Genomic DNA, 19,254 nt, shown 5'->3' with positions numbered 1-19,254 from the left:
AGTTTATTTCAACCCGTCATCAGGATACACATGACGGGTATCCTGATGACGGGTTGAAATAAACTCGAAACGTTGATATGAGGACGCTGTCTATTGATTCTGTAAAAGACCAGTGAGTGCCGTCTTTTTGGTATATCTGCATGCTTTCTGCCGACGCAGCACCGTGGCAAGGTACATTTAAATGGGACAGAAGTGAGTGCCGACCATTGGGAAATTATCTATATATATATATATATATATATATATATATATATATATATATATATATATATATATATATACATTTTTTTCTGCACTAACCTTTGCTCACAAGATATAAACAGATATAGATATAATAAGCGGTGCTATTTCCCAACTAAACAGCTAAGTAGCATAATAGTAATTGTACAATATGCACTGTTTATTTCCCAGTGGCTGTGGACTGTACACGGGGTATATTGCACAATAAACAGCATGAAGCCTACACTACAGTATCTTGTGTGATTATATTTCCAGGACAACAGCAAACGAAACGTGTGGCTTATAGGTCAGGCAGTGCCAGCACATGACATGGCTGCCCAGTACCGCGCCAGCATTTCCGGCCAGCGTCGGTACGTGTGAGCGCACTTCCTGATATGGGCCATGTAGTAGTGGGCGGCACAGCAATATACTATTTCCGCCGGAACCCAGAGTGAGCGCTTCCTGTCCTACTACGGTTCTATTGCGGTGTGTGCAGGATTCAATAATGGTGAGTGCGGACTGCGAGAATTGTATTGGGGGGTATGCTGCCTTGCTGCGGGATACACGCCTGTAGTAGCTATGTGCATTGGCCTGTGTGCGCAGTGACCCGGACATGGCATCCGCGTGTGTGCGGGCTTTAACTGCACTTAACGGGCTGATCCCCCTGTACAGCTGGGTCCCGGCATAGTCTCCCCTCAGTGGTCTCCGGGTGCCCCCTCCCCATGCAGCCTCCGTTATATAGATAGCCTGATGGTCACTTTACACACCTTCTTAAAAAAACTCTAGTTGTTGCCCATAGCAACACTTACCTTGTATAGGTTTTTAAATGCAATTAAAATTCTGGTTGCTATGCTCCACTTGTCTTCATTGGAAGGTGGGATGATTTTCCCCTATATTTACTGAAGGCCTGCAGCTGTGACCTAGCGCAGGCTGCTGCAGGCCCTGGCTGGAGGCCTATACTACTTACTTTAGTTGCTGGCTGATCATGTTACGTTGCACCAATACTGTATTCAGCAGCCTATCCTATAGTTATGTGTCCCAGTATGGCCTGTTTAATTATTAGAAATCATATAAGCTAGTGAAGTCTTGCAGTGTGGAAGTAGTGCATATTATAAAGACCTGGGTTACCAAGGCAAAATATTGGCATGTAAGATGCGGAAGTGTGATGTTAAAACTGTAGAGTTTGGAGTGGAAAGGACAGGAGGAAAGTGCTTGGAAGAGCAGGGCATTCTGGGAGGAGGTGGAGGGATTACATTATAAATGTAATGGGATATTGTGTAGTTTTGGGTATTGCAAGATGGCTTTTAAATATTGGTATCTATGTAAACATGACAATATACCTTGTGGAGGCCATTGCAAGATAACCATCAGTATTTTAAACACCATTGGTTATGTGGTACAGAGATGGGAATTTGTGTGTCTGCAGCATGCTCTGAAAACATAAAGCCATTGGATGGCCATCAGAAGGATGCATGCAATTGCTGCCAACATGGCAATCCTTCCATCAAATGGAAAAAAAATTCCTGTAGAGTCTGTAGCATTGATGGAGGCTCTGCTTCCAGTGTTGGCTCTGCTGACATTTGAGCAGTGACATTTGTACTACTCATTGCATTGTACCTTTCATATAGGGGTGTGTTGCTAAATGCATGATGTTGGCGTACCGTATGTGTGGGAAATCTGCACTTTGTATCACCTGTACTGTACATAGTTTTGTGTCCTTTTTGCTTCACATTTATGACCTGATTTAGTGGAACCATGTAGAAGGATGTTAGTGGCCATAAGGAAAGTATGGATGATGTAATGGTTAGCATTACTGCCTCAGCACTGAGGTCATGGGTTCCATTCCCATCAATTCCTTCACTGTGGAGTTTGTATATTCTCCCCTTGCTTGCATGGATTTCTTCCAACAATCCAAAAATATACTAGCAGGTTAACTTGTTGCCAACAAAACAAACTAACCCTACACATGGGCAGACTAGATGAGCCAAGTGGTTCTTATTTGCTGTCAAATTCTGTTGCTATGTACTAAAGGTTTTTAAAATGCGTCAAATGATTGGTGGAAGACTGATAGCAATAATTTTTCAGCAAATTAAAGTTTTTCCAGCATTTTGGGGTACATAAAAAGGTCTATAGTAATTATGTTTGTAAAAACTTGGAATAAGCACTTATACAACTCATCTGCTAGATCTAAAACTGCTCTCCCACCAACACCACTCCTCCAGGTACCAGTCCCACATAACTGAATCCTTTATTGAGCTTTTTAGAGTAATTCACCTGAATCCTGACATGTCTGAATTGCCCAAATTACTCTTTCTCTGACGTCCTAGTGGATGCTGGGACTCCGTCAGGACCATGGGGAATAGCGGCTCCGCAGGAGACAGGGCACAACAGTAAAAGCTTTAGGATCAGGTGGTGTGCACTGGCTCCTCCCCCTATGACCCTCCTCCAAGCCTCAGTTAGGTTTTTGTGCCCGGCCGAGAAGGGTGCAGTCTAGGTGGCTCTCATAAAGAGCTGCTTAGAGTAAAAGTTTTGATAGTTTTCTTATTTTCAGTGAGTCCTGCTGGCAACAGGCTCACTGCAACGAGGGACTTAGGGGAGAAGAAGTGAACTCACCTGCGTGCAGGATGGATTTGCTTCTTAGGCTACTGGACACTAGCTCCAGAGGGACGATCACAGGTACAGCCTGGATGGGTCACCGGAGCCGCGCCGCCGACCCCCTTGCAGATGCCGAAGTAAGAAGAGGTCCAGAAACCGGCGGCTGAAGGCTTTTCAGTCTTCATGAGGTAGCGCACAGCACTGCAGCTGTGCGCCATTGCTCTCAGCACACTTCACACCAACGGTCACTGAGGGTGCAGGGCGCTGGGGGGGGCGCCCTGGGCAGCAATGTTAATACCTTTTCTGGCTAAAAAGAATACATCACATATAGTCCCTGAGGCTTTATGGATGTATTTCACCCCTGCCAGGTCTCAGAAAAACCGGGAGAAGAGCCCGCCGGAATAGGGGGCGGGGCCTATCTCCTCAGCACACAGCGCCATTTTCCCTCACAGAACTGCTGGTGGGAAGGCTCCCAGGCTCTCCCCTGCACTGCACTACAGAAACAGGGTTAAAACAGAGAGGGGGGGCACTTATTTGGCGATATGATTATATATTAAGATGCTATAAGGGAAAACACTTATATAAAGGTTGTCCCTGTATAATTATAGCGTTTTGGTGTGTGCTGGCAAACTCTCCCTCTGTCTCCCCAAAGGGCTAGTGAGGTCCTGTCCTCTATCAGAGCATTCCCTGTGTGTGTGCTGTGTGTCGGTACGTGTGTGTCGACATGTATGAGGACGATGTTGGTGAGGAGGCGGAGCAATTGCCTGTAATGGTGATATCACTCTCTAGGGAGTCGACACCGGAATGGATGGCTTATTTAAGGAATTACGTGATAATGTCAACACGCTTCAAGGTCGGTTGATGACATGAGACGGCCGGCAAACAAATTAGTACCTGTCCAGGCGTCTCAAACACCGTCAGGGGCTTAAACGCCCATTTACCTCAGTCGGTCGACATAGACACAGACTCCAGTGTCGACGGTGAAGAAACAAACGTATTTTCCTTTAGGGCCACACGTTACATGTTAAGGGCAATGAAGGAGGTGTTACATATTTCTGATACTACAAGTACCACAAAAAAGGGTATTATGTGGGTGTGAAAAAACTACCTGTAGTTTTTCCTGAATCGGATAAATTAAATGAAGTGTGTGATGATGCGTGGGTTTCCCCCGATAGAAAATTATTGGCGGTATACCCTTTCCCGCCAGAAGTTAGGGCGCGTTGGGAAACACCCCTTAGGGTGGATAAGGCGCTCACACGCTTATCAAAACAAATGGCGTTACCGTCTCCAGATACGGCCGCCCTCAAGGAGCCAGCTGATAGGAGGCTGGAAAATATCCTAAAAAGTATATACACACATACTGGTGTTATACTGCGACCAGCTATCGCCTCAGCCTGGATGTGCAGCGCTGGGGTGGCTTGGTCGGATTCCCTGACTGAAAATATTGATACCCTTGACAGGGACAGTATTTTATTGATTATAGAGCACAGAGAGATATTTGCACTCTGGCATCAAGAGCAAGTGCGATGTCCATATCTGCCAGAAGATGTTTATGGACACGACAGTGGTCAGGTGATGCAGATTCGAAACGGCACATGGAAGTATTGCCGTATAAAGGGGAGGAGTTATTTGGGGTCGGTCCATCGGACCTGGTGGCCACGGCAACAGCTGGAAAATCCACCTTTTTTACCCTAAGTCACATCTCAGCAGAAAAAGACACCGTCTTTTCAGCCTCAGTCCTTTCGTCCCCATAAGGGCAAGCGGGCAAAAGGCCAGTCATATCTGCCCAGGGATAGAGGAAAGGGAAGAAGACTGCAGCAGGCAGCCCATTCCCAGGAACAGAAGCCTTCCACCGCTTCTGCCAAGTCCTCAGCATGACGCTGGGGCCGTACAGGACCCCTGGATCCTACAAGTAGTATCCCAGGGGTACAGATTGGAAATTCGAGACGTCTCCCCCTCGCAGGTTCCTGAAGTCTGCTTTACCAACGTCTCCCTCCGACAGGGAGCCAATATTGGAAACAATTCACAAGCTGTATTCCCAGCAGGTGATAATCAAAGTACTCCTCCTACAACAAGGAAAGGGGTATTATTCCACATTATATTGTGGTACTGAAGCCAGACGGCTCGGTGAGACCTATTCTAAATCTGAAATATTTGAACACTTACATACAAAGGTTCAAATCAAGATGGAGTCACTCAGAGCAGTGATAGCGAACCAGGAAGAAGGGGACTATATGGTGTCCCGGGACATCAGGGATGCTTCCTCCATGTCCCAATTTGCCCTTCTCACCAAGGGTACCTCAGGTTCGTGGTACAGAACTGTCACTATCCGTTTCAGACGATGCCGGTTGGATTGTCCACGGCAACCCGGGTCTTTACCAAGGTAATGGCCGAAATGATGATTCTTCTTCAAAGAAAATGGACGATATCCTGATAAGGGCAAGGTCCAGAGAACAGTTGGAGGTCGGAGTAGCACTATCTCAAGTAGTTCTACGACAGCATGGGTGGATTCTAAATATTCCAAAACCGCAGCTGTTTCCGACGACAATTTGCTGTTCCTAGGGATGTTTCTGGACACAGTCCAGAAAAGGGTGTTTCTCCCGGAGAAGAAAGCAAGGGAGTTATCCGAGCTAGTCAGGAACCTCCTAAAACCAGGAAAAGTGTCAGTGCATCATTGCACAAGGGTCCTGGGAAAAATGGTGGCTTCTTACGAAGCGATTCCATTCGGCAGATTTCACGCAAGAACTTTTCAGTGGGATCTGCTGGAAAAATGGTCCGGATCGCATCTTCAGATGCATCAGCGGATAACCCTGTCTCCAAGGACAAGGGTGTTTCTTCTGCGGTGGCTGCAGAGTGCTCATCTACTAAAGGGCCGCAAATTCGGCATTCAGGACTGGGTCCTGGTGACCACGGATGCCAGCCGGAGAGGCTGGGGAGCAGTCACACAGGGAAAAAATTTCCAGGGAGTGTGATCAAGTCTGGAGACTTCTCTCCACATAAAACAATGCTCTAAGCTTAGCAAGACCTCTGCTTCAAGGTCAGCCGGTATTGATCCAGTGGGACAACATCACGGCAGTCGCCCACGTAAACAGACAGGGCGGCACAAGAAGCAGGAGGGAAATGGCAGAAACTGCAAAGATTCTTCGCTGGGCGGAAAATCATGGGATAGCACTGTCAGCAGTGTTCATTCCGGGAGTGGACAACTGGGAAGCAGACTTCCTCAGCAGGCACGACCTCCACCCGGGAGAGTGGGGACTTCATCGGGAAGTCTTCCACATGATTGTGAACCGTTGGGAAAGACCAAAGGTGGACATGATGGCGTCCCGCCTGAACAAAAAACTGGACAGGTATTGCGCCAGGTCAAGAGACCCTCAGGCAATAGCTGTGGACGTTCTGGTAACACAGTGGGTGTACCAGTCGGTGTATGTGTTCCCTCCTCTGCTTCTCATACCCAAGGTACTGAGAATGATAAGACGTAGAGGAGTAAGAACTATACTCGTGGCTCCGGATTGGCCAAGAAGGACTTGGTACCCGGAACTTCAAGAAATGCTCACAGAGGACTCATGGCCTCTGCCGCTAAGAAGGGACTTGCTTCAGCAAGTACCATGTCTGTTCCAAGACTTACCGCGGCTGCGTTTGACGGCATGGCGGTGGAACGCCGGATCCTAAGGGAAAAAGGCATTCCGGAAGAGGTCATTCCTACCCTGGTCAAAGCCAGGAAGGAGGTGACCGCACAACATTATCACCACATGTGGCGAAAATGTTGCGTGGTGTGAGGCCAGGAAGGCCCCACGAAGAAATTTCAACTCGGTCGATTCCTGCATTTCCTGCAAACAGGAGTGTCTATGGGCCTCAAATTGGGGTCCATTAAGGTTCAAATTTCGGCCCTGTCAATTTTCTTCCAGAAAGAATTGGCTTCACTTCCTGAAGTACAGAAGTTTGTCAAGGGAGTACTGCATATACAACCCCCTTTTGTGCCTCCAGTGGCACTGTGGGATCTCAACGTAGTTCTGGGATTCCTCAAATCACATTTTAAACTGCTCAAATCTGTGGATTTGAAATATCTCACATGAAAAGTGACCATGCGGTTGGCCCTGGCCTCGGCCAGGCAAGTGTCAGAATTGGTGGCTTTGTCTCACAAAAGCCCATATCTGATTGTCCATTCGGACAGGGCAGAGCTGCGGACTCGTCCCCAGTTTCTCCCTAAGGTGGTGTCAGCGTTTCACCTGAACCAGTTTATTGTGGTACCTGCGGCTATTAGGGACTTGGAGGACTCCAAGTTGCTAGATGTTGTCAGGGCCCTGAAAATATAGGTTTCCAGGACGGCTGGAGTCAGGAAAACTGACTTGCTGTTATCCTGTATGCACCCAACAAACTGGGTGCTCTTGCTTCTAAGCAGACGATTGCTAGTTGGATGTGTAGTACAATTCAGCTTGCACATTCTGTGGCAGGCCTGCCACAGCCAAAATATGTAAATGCCCATTTCACAAGGAAGGTGGGCTCATCTTGGGCGGCTGCCCGAGGGGTCTCGGCTTTACAACTTTGCCGAGCTGCTACTTGGTCAGGAGTAAACACGTTTGCAAAATTCTACAAATTTGATACCCTGGCTGAGGAGGACCTGGAGTTCTCTCATTCGGTGCTGCAGTCATTCGCACTCTCCCGCCCGTTTGGGAGCTTTGGTATAATCCCCATGGTCCTGACGGAGTCCCAGCATCCACTAGGACGTCAGAGAAAATAAGAATTTACTTACCGATAATTCTATTTCTCGTAGTCCGTAGTGGATGCTGGGCGCCCATCCCAAGTGCGGATTGTCTGCAATACTTGTACATAGTTATTGTTACAAAAATCGGGTTATTATTGTTGTGAGCCATCTTTTCAGAGGCTCCGCTGTTTATCATGCTGTTAACTGGGTTCAGATCACAGGTTGTACAGTGTGATTGGTGTGGCTGGTATGAGTCTTACCCGGGATTCAAAATCCTTCCTTATTGTGTACGCTCGTCCGGGCACAGTATCCTAACTGAGGCTTGGAGGAGGGTCATAGGGGGAGGAGCCAGTGGACACCACCTGATCCTAAAGCTTTTACTTTTGTGCCCTGTCTCCTGCGGAGCCGCTATTCCCCGCTGTACCAAAGGGTCTGTACAAAAACAGCAAATTTCACTTAGAAAAGCAATGGGAGTTTAGAATTGGATTGCAAATGTAATCGAAATGAAAATTAATCGAAGAACCCTACTTGCGTCGCACCTAATTGACTGACTCCTGTGCATTTATATATTTTATTTTTATTTTTTTTAAATGTTACTACTTATGCTTGATTTTTATTTGATAACCTCCGTTGGTTTTTTTTTTTTTTTTTTTTTTACCCAGTCTCACACAATCTTGCTTGTCCAGCCTACAAAGAGACCTGAAGGAAGAACATATGCAGACTACGAATCTGTCAACGAGTGTATGGAAGGTATACATTAAAGTTGTTTTGCTGTTGCAGACTTGACATATCAATTTTAACGTAGTATTCATCTAGTGAACAATGAGAGCTAGGTCACTTGAGTCTTGACTCATGGCCTATCATGTGAAATTCACTATATTAGTTTCTTAACCCCTTTGCCGCTGAGACTTTTCTCACCCATGTGAGTACCAATATAATATATAGACATATATATATATTATATTTTCCAGAAAATATAATTTGTTTACTTAGTTCCCCTGACATAGTAAAAATGTGAACAAAAAATGTAATTTCTCTCGCATTAATCGCTTCACTGAGGCTTTTTATTTCTGAATTGATTTAACCGAATTCCGTTTTACAGAACAAGTTGTAAAAATTAAATATTATTTAACAAAAATCTATATATCAATCTCACTACTGAGGAATATTTTGTGGATTTGTATTTGTCCAACATTTAAAAATGGCAAGAAGCAGGACTCTGCATACAGTTTCATAATAAAATATACACTTGCAAATTCTCTCTCTCTCTCTCTCTCTCTCTCTCTCTCTCTCTCTCTCTCTCTCTCTCTCTCTCTCTCTCTCTCTCTCTCTCTCTCTCTCTCTCTCTCTCTCTCTCTCTCTCTCTCTCTCTCTCTCGATATTCAGTTGATGCTGTTTATCATGCCCACGTAAAGCAGCTAAAACCGACTAAACTAATGGGCGCGATCGTGAAAAGTGCCGTTTGGGTTACAAAACAGGTCACTCTTAACATTTTTCAGCTCCAGCCCCGAGGGGTATGAGCTGAAATGCTGACGCCAGCAGCTGGTCGCGTCAGACGGGAGCAACAATTGAATAGCTCTGTTGGGTGTGCAGTAATGACAGCTGATGACGCTAACAATTTAATTCCTCTCTACCGCACCTAATGCATTAAGTAAGGCCACTCCTGAGTTTATTGAATCCAGGCTAGTGGAGATCTGGGCATTATAAACCCCATCTCTGACTTTATGTAGTACAGGCTGTTTTGTATGGTGATCACCGGACAAAAGGTGCCCATGAATTTAATTCCCTAACCCAAACCACTAAACCTACCCTAATACCCTGAAGGGCAGACTGGATGGTACATTTGGTTCTTATCTACCATCAAATTCTGTGTTTTTATGTTTGTGTGTCAGGCTAGGGGAGATTGTGCAGAACTCGTTCGCTCACTAAACCCCTGGCTGAACTAATATCACTAAGGGGCCACATTTTAATTTAAATAAGGAACCTGATTACAAAATATAATAATGGACTCCTTATACTGTGCTCACCACTTCTGCTGGTTTTTATACGGATTATTAAGTGGAAACATGTTGAGTTACATTGTTATAACTTACTATGCATGTAAAAAGGCGATCACTTGTGTGTGCTATTTTCTTTTTTGGAGCAGCCAAGCCAGCTGTCTGAAGTAGTATAGCGTGGTCATTTCCCATGGCAACTTACATTGTGTTATTTAGGATAGTGATTCACCGTGGCTGTTACTCAACAAAACACCCTTATTACTAAATTGTAATAAAATGATTTGTAACCCTGAACTGCTTTTCTTTCCTGTGTAGGAGTGTGTAAGATGTATGAAGAACACTTAAAAAGAATGAATCCCAACAGCCCATCGATCACATATGATATCAGTCAGCTGTTTGACTTCATTGATGACCTAGCAGATCTTAGCTGTCTGGTGTAAGTGTTTCCGTTTTATGCTCTGTATTTTATAAGCTAGACCATTATGAGAGTGTTTGTTAGTTCCTGTTGAATACAATAATGTGTGTGGCAGTGATGGGCACCACTGGAGTCCCTTTGTTCTAGCTAGTGGTTAGACTCCAAATCCAGTTATGGACTGTTCACACACATTGGGGGCAATTCAGTTTATATCTCCGCTCAAACTCCTGTCTAAAGTGACGGGTGATTGCAGTGGTGATCTTCAATTGATGCAAGTTATTGTGCCCGTGAGTGTTGGGTTTAGCCGCATAATGCAACTAAACCTGACTAAACTAAAGGGCGTAATGTGAAAAGTCCAGCTTGAGCGCTCAAACGGCTCTTTTTTTCACGCATGTCAGCTTGCCACCCCTGGGGGATGCGAGCTGAAATGATTTTGCTGGCAGCCAAACGGATCTACAATTGAATATCTCCGTTGGATGCCATCTGCTGGCTGCCGGCAAAAATAAGAATTTAATTCCTTATTTCTCTAGCATCTATAGGGGATATTGGGGAGACTTAGTATGATGGGGTATAGACAGGTTCCAAAGGAGCTGGTGCACTTAAAATTTCTTCACTGGGTTTGCTGGCTCCTCCCCTCTATGCCCCCTCCCACAGGCAGTTTAGAAAAAAGTGCCCTCAGGACATGATGCACACTCTGGAGCTCCAGAGAGTTTTCTTCAGTTTCTTTTAAACTTTTATTATTTTCGGTATGCTGTTTGGGAAACAGCATACCTGCACCATGGGAGTTAGGGGTAGGATGGTCACCAGCCGCTTCCCCGCTGCAGGACCACCGTCCTGAGAGGTTGTTTGTACAGCGGGGCACTGCGCCTTAGCTGTCGTAATCGCAGCACGCCGCCCACCCATAACAATAGCCTGAAGGTGACGACAGTGGTGAGTACAAACAGGGGGCCCCGCGGTTCAAAGTGCCATTGACGCGTAGGGGAGGCATACAGGACCTTCTGGGGGGACCCGCTATAGCCCCCTGTGTACACTGGCTAGCGGTGGCTTAAGCTAGCACTTGTGTAATGTTTTTAAGCTAATTGGGAGACCTTGCCAGTATAAAACACACTGTAGCTCCGGCGCCATTGTGTGTGTGGGGGGGGGGGGGGCTGTGTATTGTGGCGCCTTCCTCTGCTTGCAGCTGCAGGCACACACAGCTCCTCCTGACACTCAGAAAATGCTGGGAAAACTGGTGCAGGGTGTAGCAAAGGGGGAGAGCCGCTATTGTACACAATCTGTATCCTGTTAAGGACAGTAATCATAGGTGTTTCACTGTGATATAACAGTTTACAGCCTCACTGGGGTTGTGTAGCTGGGGTGTGCTGGTCCTCTGTCTATCTCCCTCTCACATACAGTAAGGGGCAGGTTTGCTAGTTATTACTTGTCTGTGTATGTGATTGTGCTTTACTGTGAACATGGGTAAACGCAAACTATGCAGTGTATGCCACACCAGATTCTCTCCCTTATCTGGTTCTGTATCATGTGAACAATGCAGCCAATCTTCACAACTCAATGAGGGGGCTGGGGGAGAGGGTCAAGAGCCTGCCTGGCTAGGTGCCCTTAAAAATAAGATGTCTGATAAGTCATCACAACTCACTGCTAATGTTAAAAAAAAAAAACTCAGCTACTACAACAGGCTTTTGCAGACTTGGCTGCCAGGGCAGATGTTACACAGCCCCCCTCTCTAACTCAGGACCACAAAAGTGTGGTTTACTGGCTCTACTCTCTGATTCAGATGGGGAGGACTTGGATCCCGTTAGTGGGGATTCTGCTTCTGCTCAGGGTATTGAACCCCTCATTCTGGCTATATGGGACGTGTTAAAACTCCCTCTAGAGGACGCTGCGTCTCAACAGTCATTTTTCTTTACACAGAACAAGCCTAATGTCACTTTCCCTGATTCTGCAGAGTTAGTTGACCTGTAGTTAGCCTGGAAAAATCAAGACAGAATATACCAAGTGTCAAAAAGATTTTTGCACACTTTACCATTTGTTCCTGAAGGTAGGAAATTCTGGGAAGAACCCTCGGGGGTTGACGTATCAGTCTCAACGGTCTAAAAAGGCTGTGCTGCCTGCCCCGGGCTCCTTTACCCTAAAGGACCCTGGGGACAGAAAAATAGAGATTACACTAAAGTCTATTTACACAGCGGCAGGTATATCGCAAAGGCTGGTCATAGCTGGTTGGTGGATGACCCATGCCATTCACAAGTGGGCTTGTCAAATTTGGGAGTGCCTCTCCAGGGATATACCTCTGGTCGCTACGGTGACTTTCCCAAAGCACATTCAGGACACTGCACGCGTCCTGTGTGACTTGCTAAAGTAGATGGGCAAAATTAATGCTAGGACCTCTGCCAGTGGAGTGTCGGCGCGCAGGGCCTTGTGGTTGCGTCAATGGATAGCAGATGCAGAGTCCAAGCGCAGTATGGAATCCCTCCCCTTTTCTTGGGAATGGCTCTTGAGTTGGATACATGGATTTCTAAGGTTACTGTGGGGAAATTCACGTTTCTGCCCTCTGGTGCCCCACCGACTTGGCGTTCCTATGTGGGGCAGTCTGTTCAGTCCTTTCAGTCTAACCGATTTTGATCTAGGGCCAGAGGTGCCACCAATGCGGCTAGAGGCACCAGAGGTAATGACTGAACAGACAAGAAGACTTGCGAACACCGGTTCTCAAGAACAGAGCACCAGTTATGCGTCCAGTAAGTCCTCAGCATGATGGTGCCTACCCACCCCGAGGGGATCTCGAGGTGGGAGCTTGATTGTGTCACTTCAGATGCATCTGGGAGGGTTCCTGACAGGATACTTGGGTTTAGGGCCTAATTTCTCAGGGCTATAAACTGGAGTTCGACTGTGTTCCTCCCCAACGATTTTTCAAATTAAGCTTACCAGCTTTGGAGGATATGCTAGTAACATTGCAACAGGCCATCCAAAGGTTGTTCCAGTACCAATACAACAACGTGGAAAAGGTTTTACTCCAACCTGTTGGTACTGAAGCTGGACGGTTTGGTAAGGCCCATTTTGAATCTAAAATTCTTGAACCCTTAGCTAAAGGTTTTCAAGTTCAAGATGGAATCCTTAAGAGCAGTGATTGCGGGCCTGGAAGAACAGGAATTCATGGTTTCCCTGGATGTCAAGGATGCCTACCTTAATCTGATTTGGCCACCTCATCAGGCTTATCTGAGGTTTGCCCTACTGGACAACACTACCGGTTCCAGGCACTACCCTTCGGCCTGTCCACAGCTCTGAGGGTGTTCACAAAGGTAATGGTGGAGATGATGTTCCAGATCCGGGTCCAGGGGGAGGTCAATGTTGTCTCTTACCTGGACGATCTCCTGATAAAAGCAAGATCCAGGGAGCTTTTATTGCTCCATATCGACTGCACTATCCAACTTCTGTCACACACCATGGGTGGATTCTCAATTTACAGAAGTCCCACTTGGAGCCAACTCAGCGGCTCCTGTTCCTGGGGATGTTACTGGATACTGTGGCCCAGAAGGAGTTCCTCCCGGCGGACAAGGCAAGAACACTTCAGGAGATGGTCCGCATGGTGCTCCGACTTGCTCGAGTATCCATCCATCTTTGCATAAGATTGTTGGAAGATGGTTGCCTCATACAAGGTAATCCAATATGGGAGGTTCCATGCCAAAACATTTAATTTGGATCTCCTGACCTAGTGGTCTGGATCACATCTACAGATGCACCAGATGATACGACTGTCACATCAGGCCAGGATTTCCCTCTTGTGGTGGCTTCAGTCTTCCAATCTCCTGGAAGGCCAGAGTTTCGGGATTCAGGATTGGATCCTCCTCACAACAGATGCGAGTCTGAGAGGATGGGGAGCTGTCACCCAAGGGGCTCAGTCCCAGTGCAGGTAGTCCGCCCACGAAGCCCTCCTTCCGATCAACATTCTGGAACTTCGGGCGATCTACAATGCTCTGCTTCAGGCCTCTCCTCTACAGTCGGACAACGACACAGCAGTGGCGTTCATCAATCGGCAAGGAGGGACAAAAAGCAGAGCCTGCATGTGAGAGGTGTCCAAGATACTCCTCTTGGCAGAAAGAAATGCAAGAGCAATATCAGCAATCTTCATTCCGGGAGTGGACAACTGGGAAGCAGACTTCCTGAGTCGTCACCATCTCCACCCGGGGAGTGGGGGCTCCACCATCAGGTGTTTCAGCAGATCATCGACCGGTGAGGCTGCCCATAAATAGACATGATGGCTTCTCGACTCAACAAGAAGCTTCATTGGTATTGCTCCCGAACCAGGGACCCTCAGGCGAGGGCAGTGGATGCGCTGACATCGCCTTGGCCTTTCCGGCTGGTCTACCTGTTTCCTCCGATTCCGTTGCTCCCAAGGGTGCTCAAGCGAATCAGAAATCAAGGAGTCCAGGCAATTCTGATTGCCCTAGATTGGCCTCAGAGAACGTGGTACGTGGATCTTTTGGACATGTCCGTTGAAGACCCTTGGCCTCTACCACTAAGAAGAGATCTTCTTCATCAAGGACCGTTCGTCTACCCGGACTTATAGTGACTTCCTTTGATAGCATGGAGGTTGAGCGGAACGTCCTAGCTCACAAAGGCCTTTCCAACAAGGTTATTGCTACCATGGTTCAGGCCAGGAATCCTGTGACGTCAAAACACTATCATTTCTGGAAAAGATGTCTCTTGGTGCGAGGAACGCACGTATCCGCCTACGGAGTTCCACTTGGGATGTTTCCTGCAGGCTGGCGTGGATAAGAGCTTACGTCTGGGTTCCATTAAGGTCCAGATTTCAGCTCTCTCTCAATTTTCTTCCAGACGAAATTGGCAGTTACCAGAAGTTCAGACTTTCTTGCAAGGGGTACTTCACATACAACTTCCCTTTGTGGCACCCTGGGATTTGAATGTAGTGTTAGAATTTCTACATTCCTCCTGGCTTGAACCTCTGATGGTAGAAGACCAGTACCTCACGTGGGAGACTGTGATGTTATTGGCCCTGACTTCTGCTAGTAGCGTTTCAAAATTTGGGGCCCTATCATGTAAAAGTTCCTACTTGGTCTTTTACGGGGACAGAGCGGAGCTCAGGACTAGGCAGCAGTTCCTGCCGAAGGTCGTCTGTGTTCCACTTGAATCAACTTATTGTGGTTCCATCAAGTTCTGTCACTTCTGCTCCTCCGGAGGCATTGGATGCTGTACGAGACTTGAAGATCTATGTCAAGAGAACAGCTCGCATCAGAAAGACTGATTCCTTGTTCGTGCTCTATGATGCGCAGAAGAAGGGTTGCCCTGCTTCAAAGCAGTCCATTGCTCGCTGGATTAAGCTGACTATCTAACAGACTTGTGTGTCGGTAGCCTTGCCTGTTCCTCAGTCTGTAAAGGCCCACTCTCTACAAGATTGGTGGTCACTTCCTGGGCTGCCCGTGGAGTCTCGGCCTTGCAATTATGCTGAGCTGCTACCTGGTCGGGGAAGAACACTTCTTCTTTTTTGTGAAGTTCTACAAGTTTGATACACTGGCCAAAGAGGATACCCAGTTTGGGCAGACGGTGCTGCAGCAGTCTCCGCACGTTCCCGCCTGTTCTGGAAGCTTTGAGATGTCCCCATCGAACTAAGTCTCCCCAATATCCCTTACGGGTGCTAGAGAAAATAGGATTTTAATTACCTACCGGTAAATCCTTTTCTCGTAGTTCATAAGTGATATTGGGCGCCCGCCTCAGTGCGTTGACTTTTCTGCAGGTAGTCTTTTCTATAGTTACCTGTTCAGCCGTTGCTGGCTGTTTTTTATGTTTTTGGTGTGCTGGTGTGTAAATCTCACCACTCGTTATGTTCCTTCTCTCATGTATGCCTTTGTCCTTCGGGCACTGTTTTACCTATAACTGCCTGTGGGAGGGGGCATAGAGGGGAGGAGCCAGCACACCCAGTTGAAGAAATCTAAAGTGCACTGGCTCCTTTGGACCCAGTCTATACCCCATCGTACAAAGTCTCCCTAACACCTTATGGACTACGAGAAAAGGATTTACCGGTAGGTAATTAAAATCTTATTGTCCTCATTCATTAATAGGAAGAGGGGCAATAGGAAATGACTAGTAAGGAGCACTGACTGCTGCTACTGATATAAATGCTATTGTTTGTTCAGAAATGTCATATCTATTTATGTATACGGCAGTGCCATCTGCCCACCAGTAAATATGTCGTTTTGCTAATGGGAGTAGCTGCTTTTGCTCACATGATAGCAGGAATCTTTAATGCATATGCATAGTATATAAACGGTCTGAATGTCTTAAGGATATGTGGCAGCACAATGGCTAGTGTTGCTACTTCATAGCACCTGGGCGGGGCTCATTGTGGAGTTTGTATCTTCTGCTTGTGTCTAGATGGGTTCTTCTTGGTATTCCAGTTTCTAACCACAGTCAAAAACATACTATTCGGTAAATTGTCTTCTGACAATAATGGACCCTAATTGTGTGTTATGGACTTCAGACTAAACTACGGGGCAAGCATACCTCCCAAAATGACCCTCTCCAGGAGGAACAGAAGGCTCTGTTTCTGGACTTTTCTCTTAATGTATGATTGGCAGCACCTGTGTTGATCAGGTTAATGGATAAGAAAGGTGTTTCAGCACAGGTGATGGCAATCATAAATGAACAGGGAAGTCCAGGAGCAGAGCATTGTGTCCCTCCTGGAGAGGGTAATGTCGGGAGGTATGGGCAAGAACTAATGAATGTCTCAAAATATCAACTTAAGATGTCTGCCTTTTGCCCTACTGCTCCACAGGAGGTTTCTGTCCTCCCTGAGCTCGCCTTAGGACCCTGCGTTAGTTTGACAGGTGTACTGCCCCAGTCAAACTCCCCACCTGCCACAAGGCGAGCTCAGGGAGGACAGAATCCTCCCGTGGAGCAGAGCAAAGTGTGGAAGAAAGATGTTATATGAATTACTATCTTGCATATGTGTTAGTGTGGGATGGTTTGTGACTTGGATAGCGCTCAGCTGGCAGCTGTCATGAGACTGATACTGGGTTACAATCTTTAATACATTGGTACAACTAAGATGAACAAAACCCATACAAACAGGCTTGTGTTCCTGCACTAACATAATGACATTTTTGCCCAACTTCCTTATTTGTCAGACTTTTTTTCTTTTTTGTTGTTGTCTCTGATCCTAGTGGGGAGACACTGGATACACTGCAGTATATTAAATGTAGGGGCAGCAGCTTGTTTGCTTTGATTTTACCTTGCAACAACTATAGCTCTTCCTCCACTGTGGAGTCTCAACAATTGAATCACCACCTATGAGACAGATTTTGCAGGTTTCTGGCACAAATCTGTGCGTTGGGAGATCTTATCCGATCTACAAGCCTCCTTCTGTACCGATGGTTTCACTGGTGTTCAAAAAAGTTGAGAGCATTCAGGTGCTTCTTGTTGCAACAAATTAGTCTAGAAGTTCTTGGTACATTGACGTTTTTGGTATTGCAGAGGACACATGGTAGCTGCTTCTGCTATGACTGTTTCTGTTAAGGGCGGCATCCTTTTACCAGAGATTACCTCAGCTGGTTTTATGCTTGTGGAACCAATGTTTTTTTAGAGAGACAGCATGGTTTAGTTTGTGCTCAAGGCTTGGAAGCCTGTTTCGGACAAGAATTAGCACAGGGTATGGAGGATTTATGTCCATCTCTTGGTTTGATATGAAGGGGTTTCCCTGGGAACTTCCTCTCAAGCATTTCCTTTAAGATTTAAAACAAATGCTGTATCCTCTGGAACTCCCTCGCCCAATCAGATGCTATCTCCCCAGCTTGAAAACATCACTACATTTACTACAGTGTACCAGCCTTTCTCCTAACTTGATACTGTTTTATGCCACCACTTCACCATGTGTTCTTCCCAATTTATCCTCCTGCTGTTAATCCATTCGTGTTAGTTTGTAAGTTGTTACCAGTAGGGCCCTCTTACCTTGTGTTTTTCCCTAGAACGCTCCATGGCACCATCAATATTCCATACAAATGAAATCCCTCCTGTCTATCTCTAGGTATCGCGCAGACACCCAGACGTATCAGCCCTACAACAAAGATTGGATTAAAGAGAAGATTTATGTACTGCTCCGTCGGCAGGCTCAGCAAGCTGGAAAATAAGAACGCTGTGGGTGATGCGCATATGTACAGCGAGCGGTAGACTGAGGGGTTTTTTTTTTTTCTGTAATATAGTGGTTTTGTGTTTTGTTAATGCCATAGCGGCAGTGTTTTAGATCAATACAGGAAATATATGTTGAAAGGTTTGTTTTTTTTCAGCTGACATGCAAACACGAAGTATGGTCTGTGCAACGGATTACTTGTACCCTCTCATTACAAAGTCCAGCTGTGCCTCTAAAGAATAGCTGGATTATGCAATGATTCTCAATTCCCATTTTCTATTTTTATTTTGATATTTTTTTTTTTGTCTGGATTAACTATGCGGCAAATATTAAATTTTAGGTGAAATTAATAAAATAAAAAATACTTGGTAGATAATCATCGTGGTTTGGTGACTTTTTTTTTTATTCTCCCTTCTCCCCTGTTCCTAATCTTGTGTGTAAATGATGCTACTTTATTGTAAACACTTTAATGTGCATAGATTTAGGTGTAGTAACATTTGTTAAAAATCCACTTGAAGTAAGACCTACACCAGTAACAGCACTTGATAATGCTACTGGTTATAAGAAATTAGGCCTAATTCAGATCTGATTGCAGCAGCAAATTTGTTAGCTAATGGGCAAAACCACGTGCACTGCAGGGGGGGGGGGCAGATATAACATGTGCAGTGAGAGTTAGATTTGGGTGTGGTGTGTTCAAACTGAAATCTAAATTGCAGTGTAAAAATAAAGCAGCCAGTATTTACCCTGCACAGAAACAATATAACCCACCCAAAATGAACTCTTTCTGCAAATGTTATATCTGTCCGCCCCCCTGCAGTGCTCATGGTTTTGGCCATCAGCTAACAAATTTGCTGCTGCGATCAGATCTGAATTAGGACCATTGTTCTGCCTTCCTATTGGAGAAGTGTTATAGGCTATGCTACTTTTGGTACTTGTGCCTTTGCTATATCCTCTCCCCCCAGTGCCAAGCAGGGCTTTATTTGCTGTTAAGTGTGTAGTTCCAGTTTTGCACTAGTCTACTTCTGCTAGAGCTACTAACTGTTGCACTCGAGACATAGATCCAAACAAAAGGTTAACAGGCCTAGGCCTTTAGGACATGCAGAGTTCAGAGGGGATATAGTCAGAATCCCAGTGCTCATAATGCTGGCTGACTGCCCAATGTGACTCGCAGATTTTTGTTTGCAGACCCGTA

General features: G+C 46.1%; 1 protein-coding gene across 1 annotated transcript; it reads left to right on the top strand.

The window, feature by feature from the left end:
- The first annotated feature begins 619 nt into the window (after positions 1 to 619).
- ERH (ERH mRNA splicing and mitosis factor) lies at positions 620 to 18,438 on the top strand. Its single transcript, XM_063948011.1, has 4 exons — positions 620 to 727; positions 8,179 to 8,266; positions 9,829 to 9,949; positions 17,961 to 18,438. Exons 1-4 carry the CDS (start codon positions 725 to 727, stop codon positions 18,061 to 18,063), a joined length of 315 nt encoding a protein of 104 aa, XP_063804081.1. The 5' UTR covers positions 620 to 724; the 3' UTR covers positions 18,064 to 18,438.
- The last annotated feature ends 816 nt before the right edge of the window (positions 18,439 to 19,254 follow it).

Source organism: Pseudophryne corroboree, chromosome 12, assembly GCF_028390025.1.
Source record: "Pseudophryne corroboree isolate aPseCor3 chromosome 12, aPseCor3.hap2, whole genome shotgun sequence".
In the NCBI taxonomy this organism is placed as follows: Eukaryota; Metazoa; Chordata; class Amphibia; order Anura; family Myobatrachidae; genus Pseudophryne; species Pseudophryne corroboree.
This window is presented reverse-complemented; position numbering and strand designations above follow the sequence as displayed.

Bases quoted from the DNA above. Each gene is read 5' to 3' on its own strand.
- ERH (XM_063948011.1), top strand. The intron at 8,267-9,828 runs GTATACATTAAA...TTTCCTGTGTAG, and splicing joins TGTCAACGAGTGTATGGAAG to GAGTGTGTAAGATGTATGAA. The intron at 9,950-17,960 runs GTAAGTGTTTCC...GTCTATCTCTAG, and splicing joins GCAGATCTTAGCTGTCTGGT to GTATCGCGCAGACACCCAGA.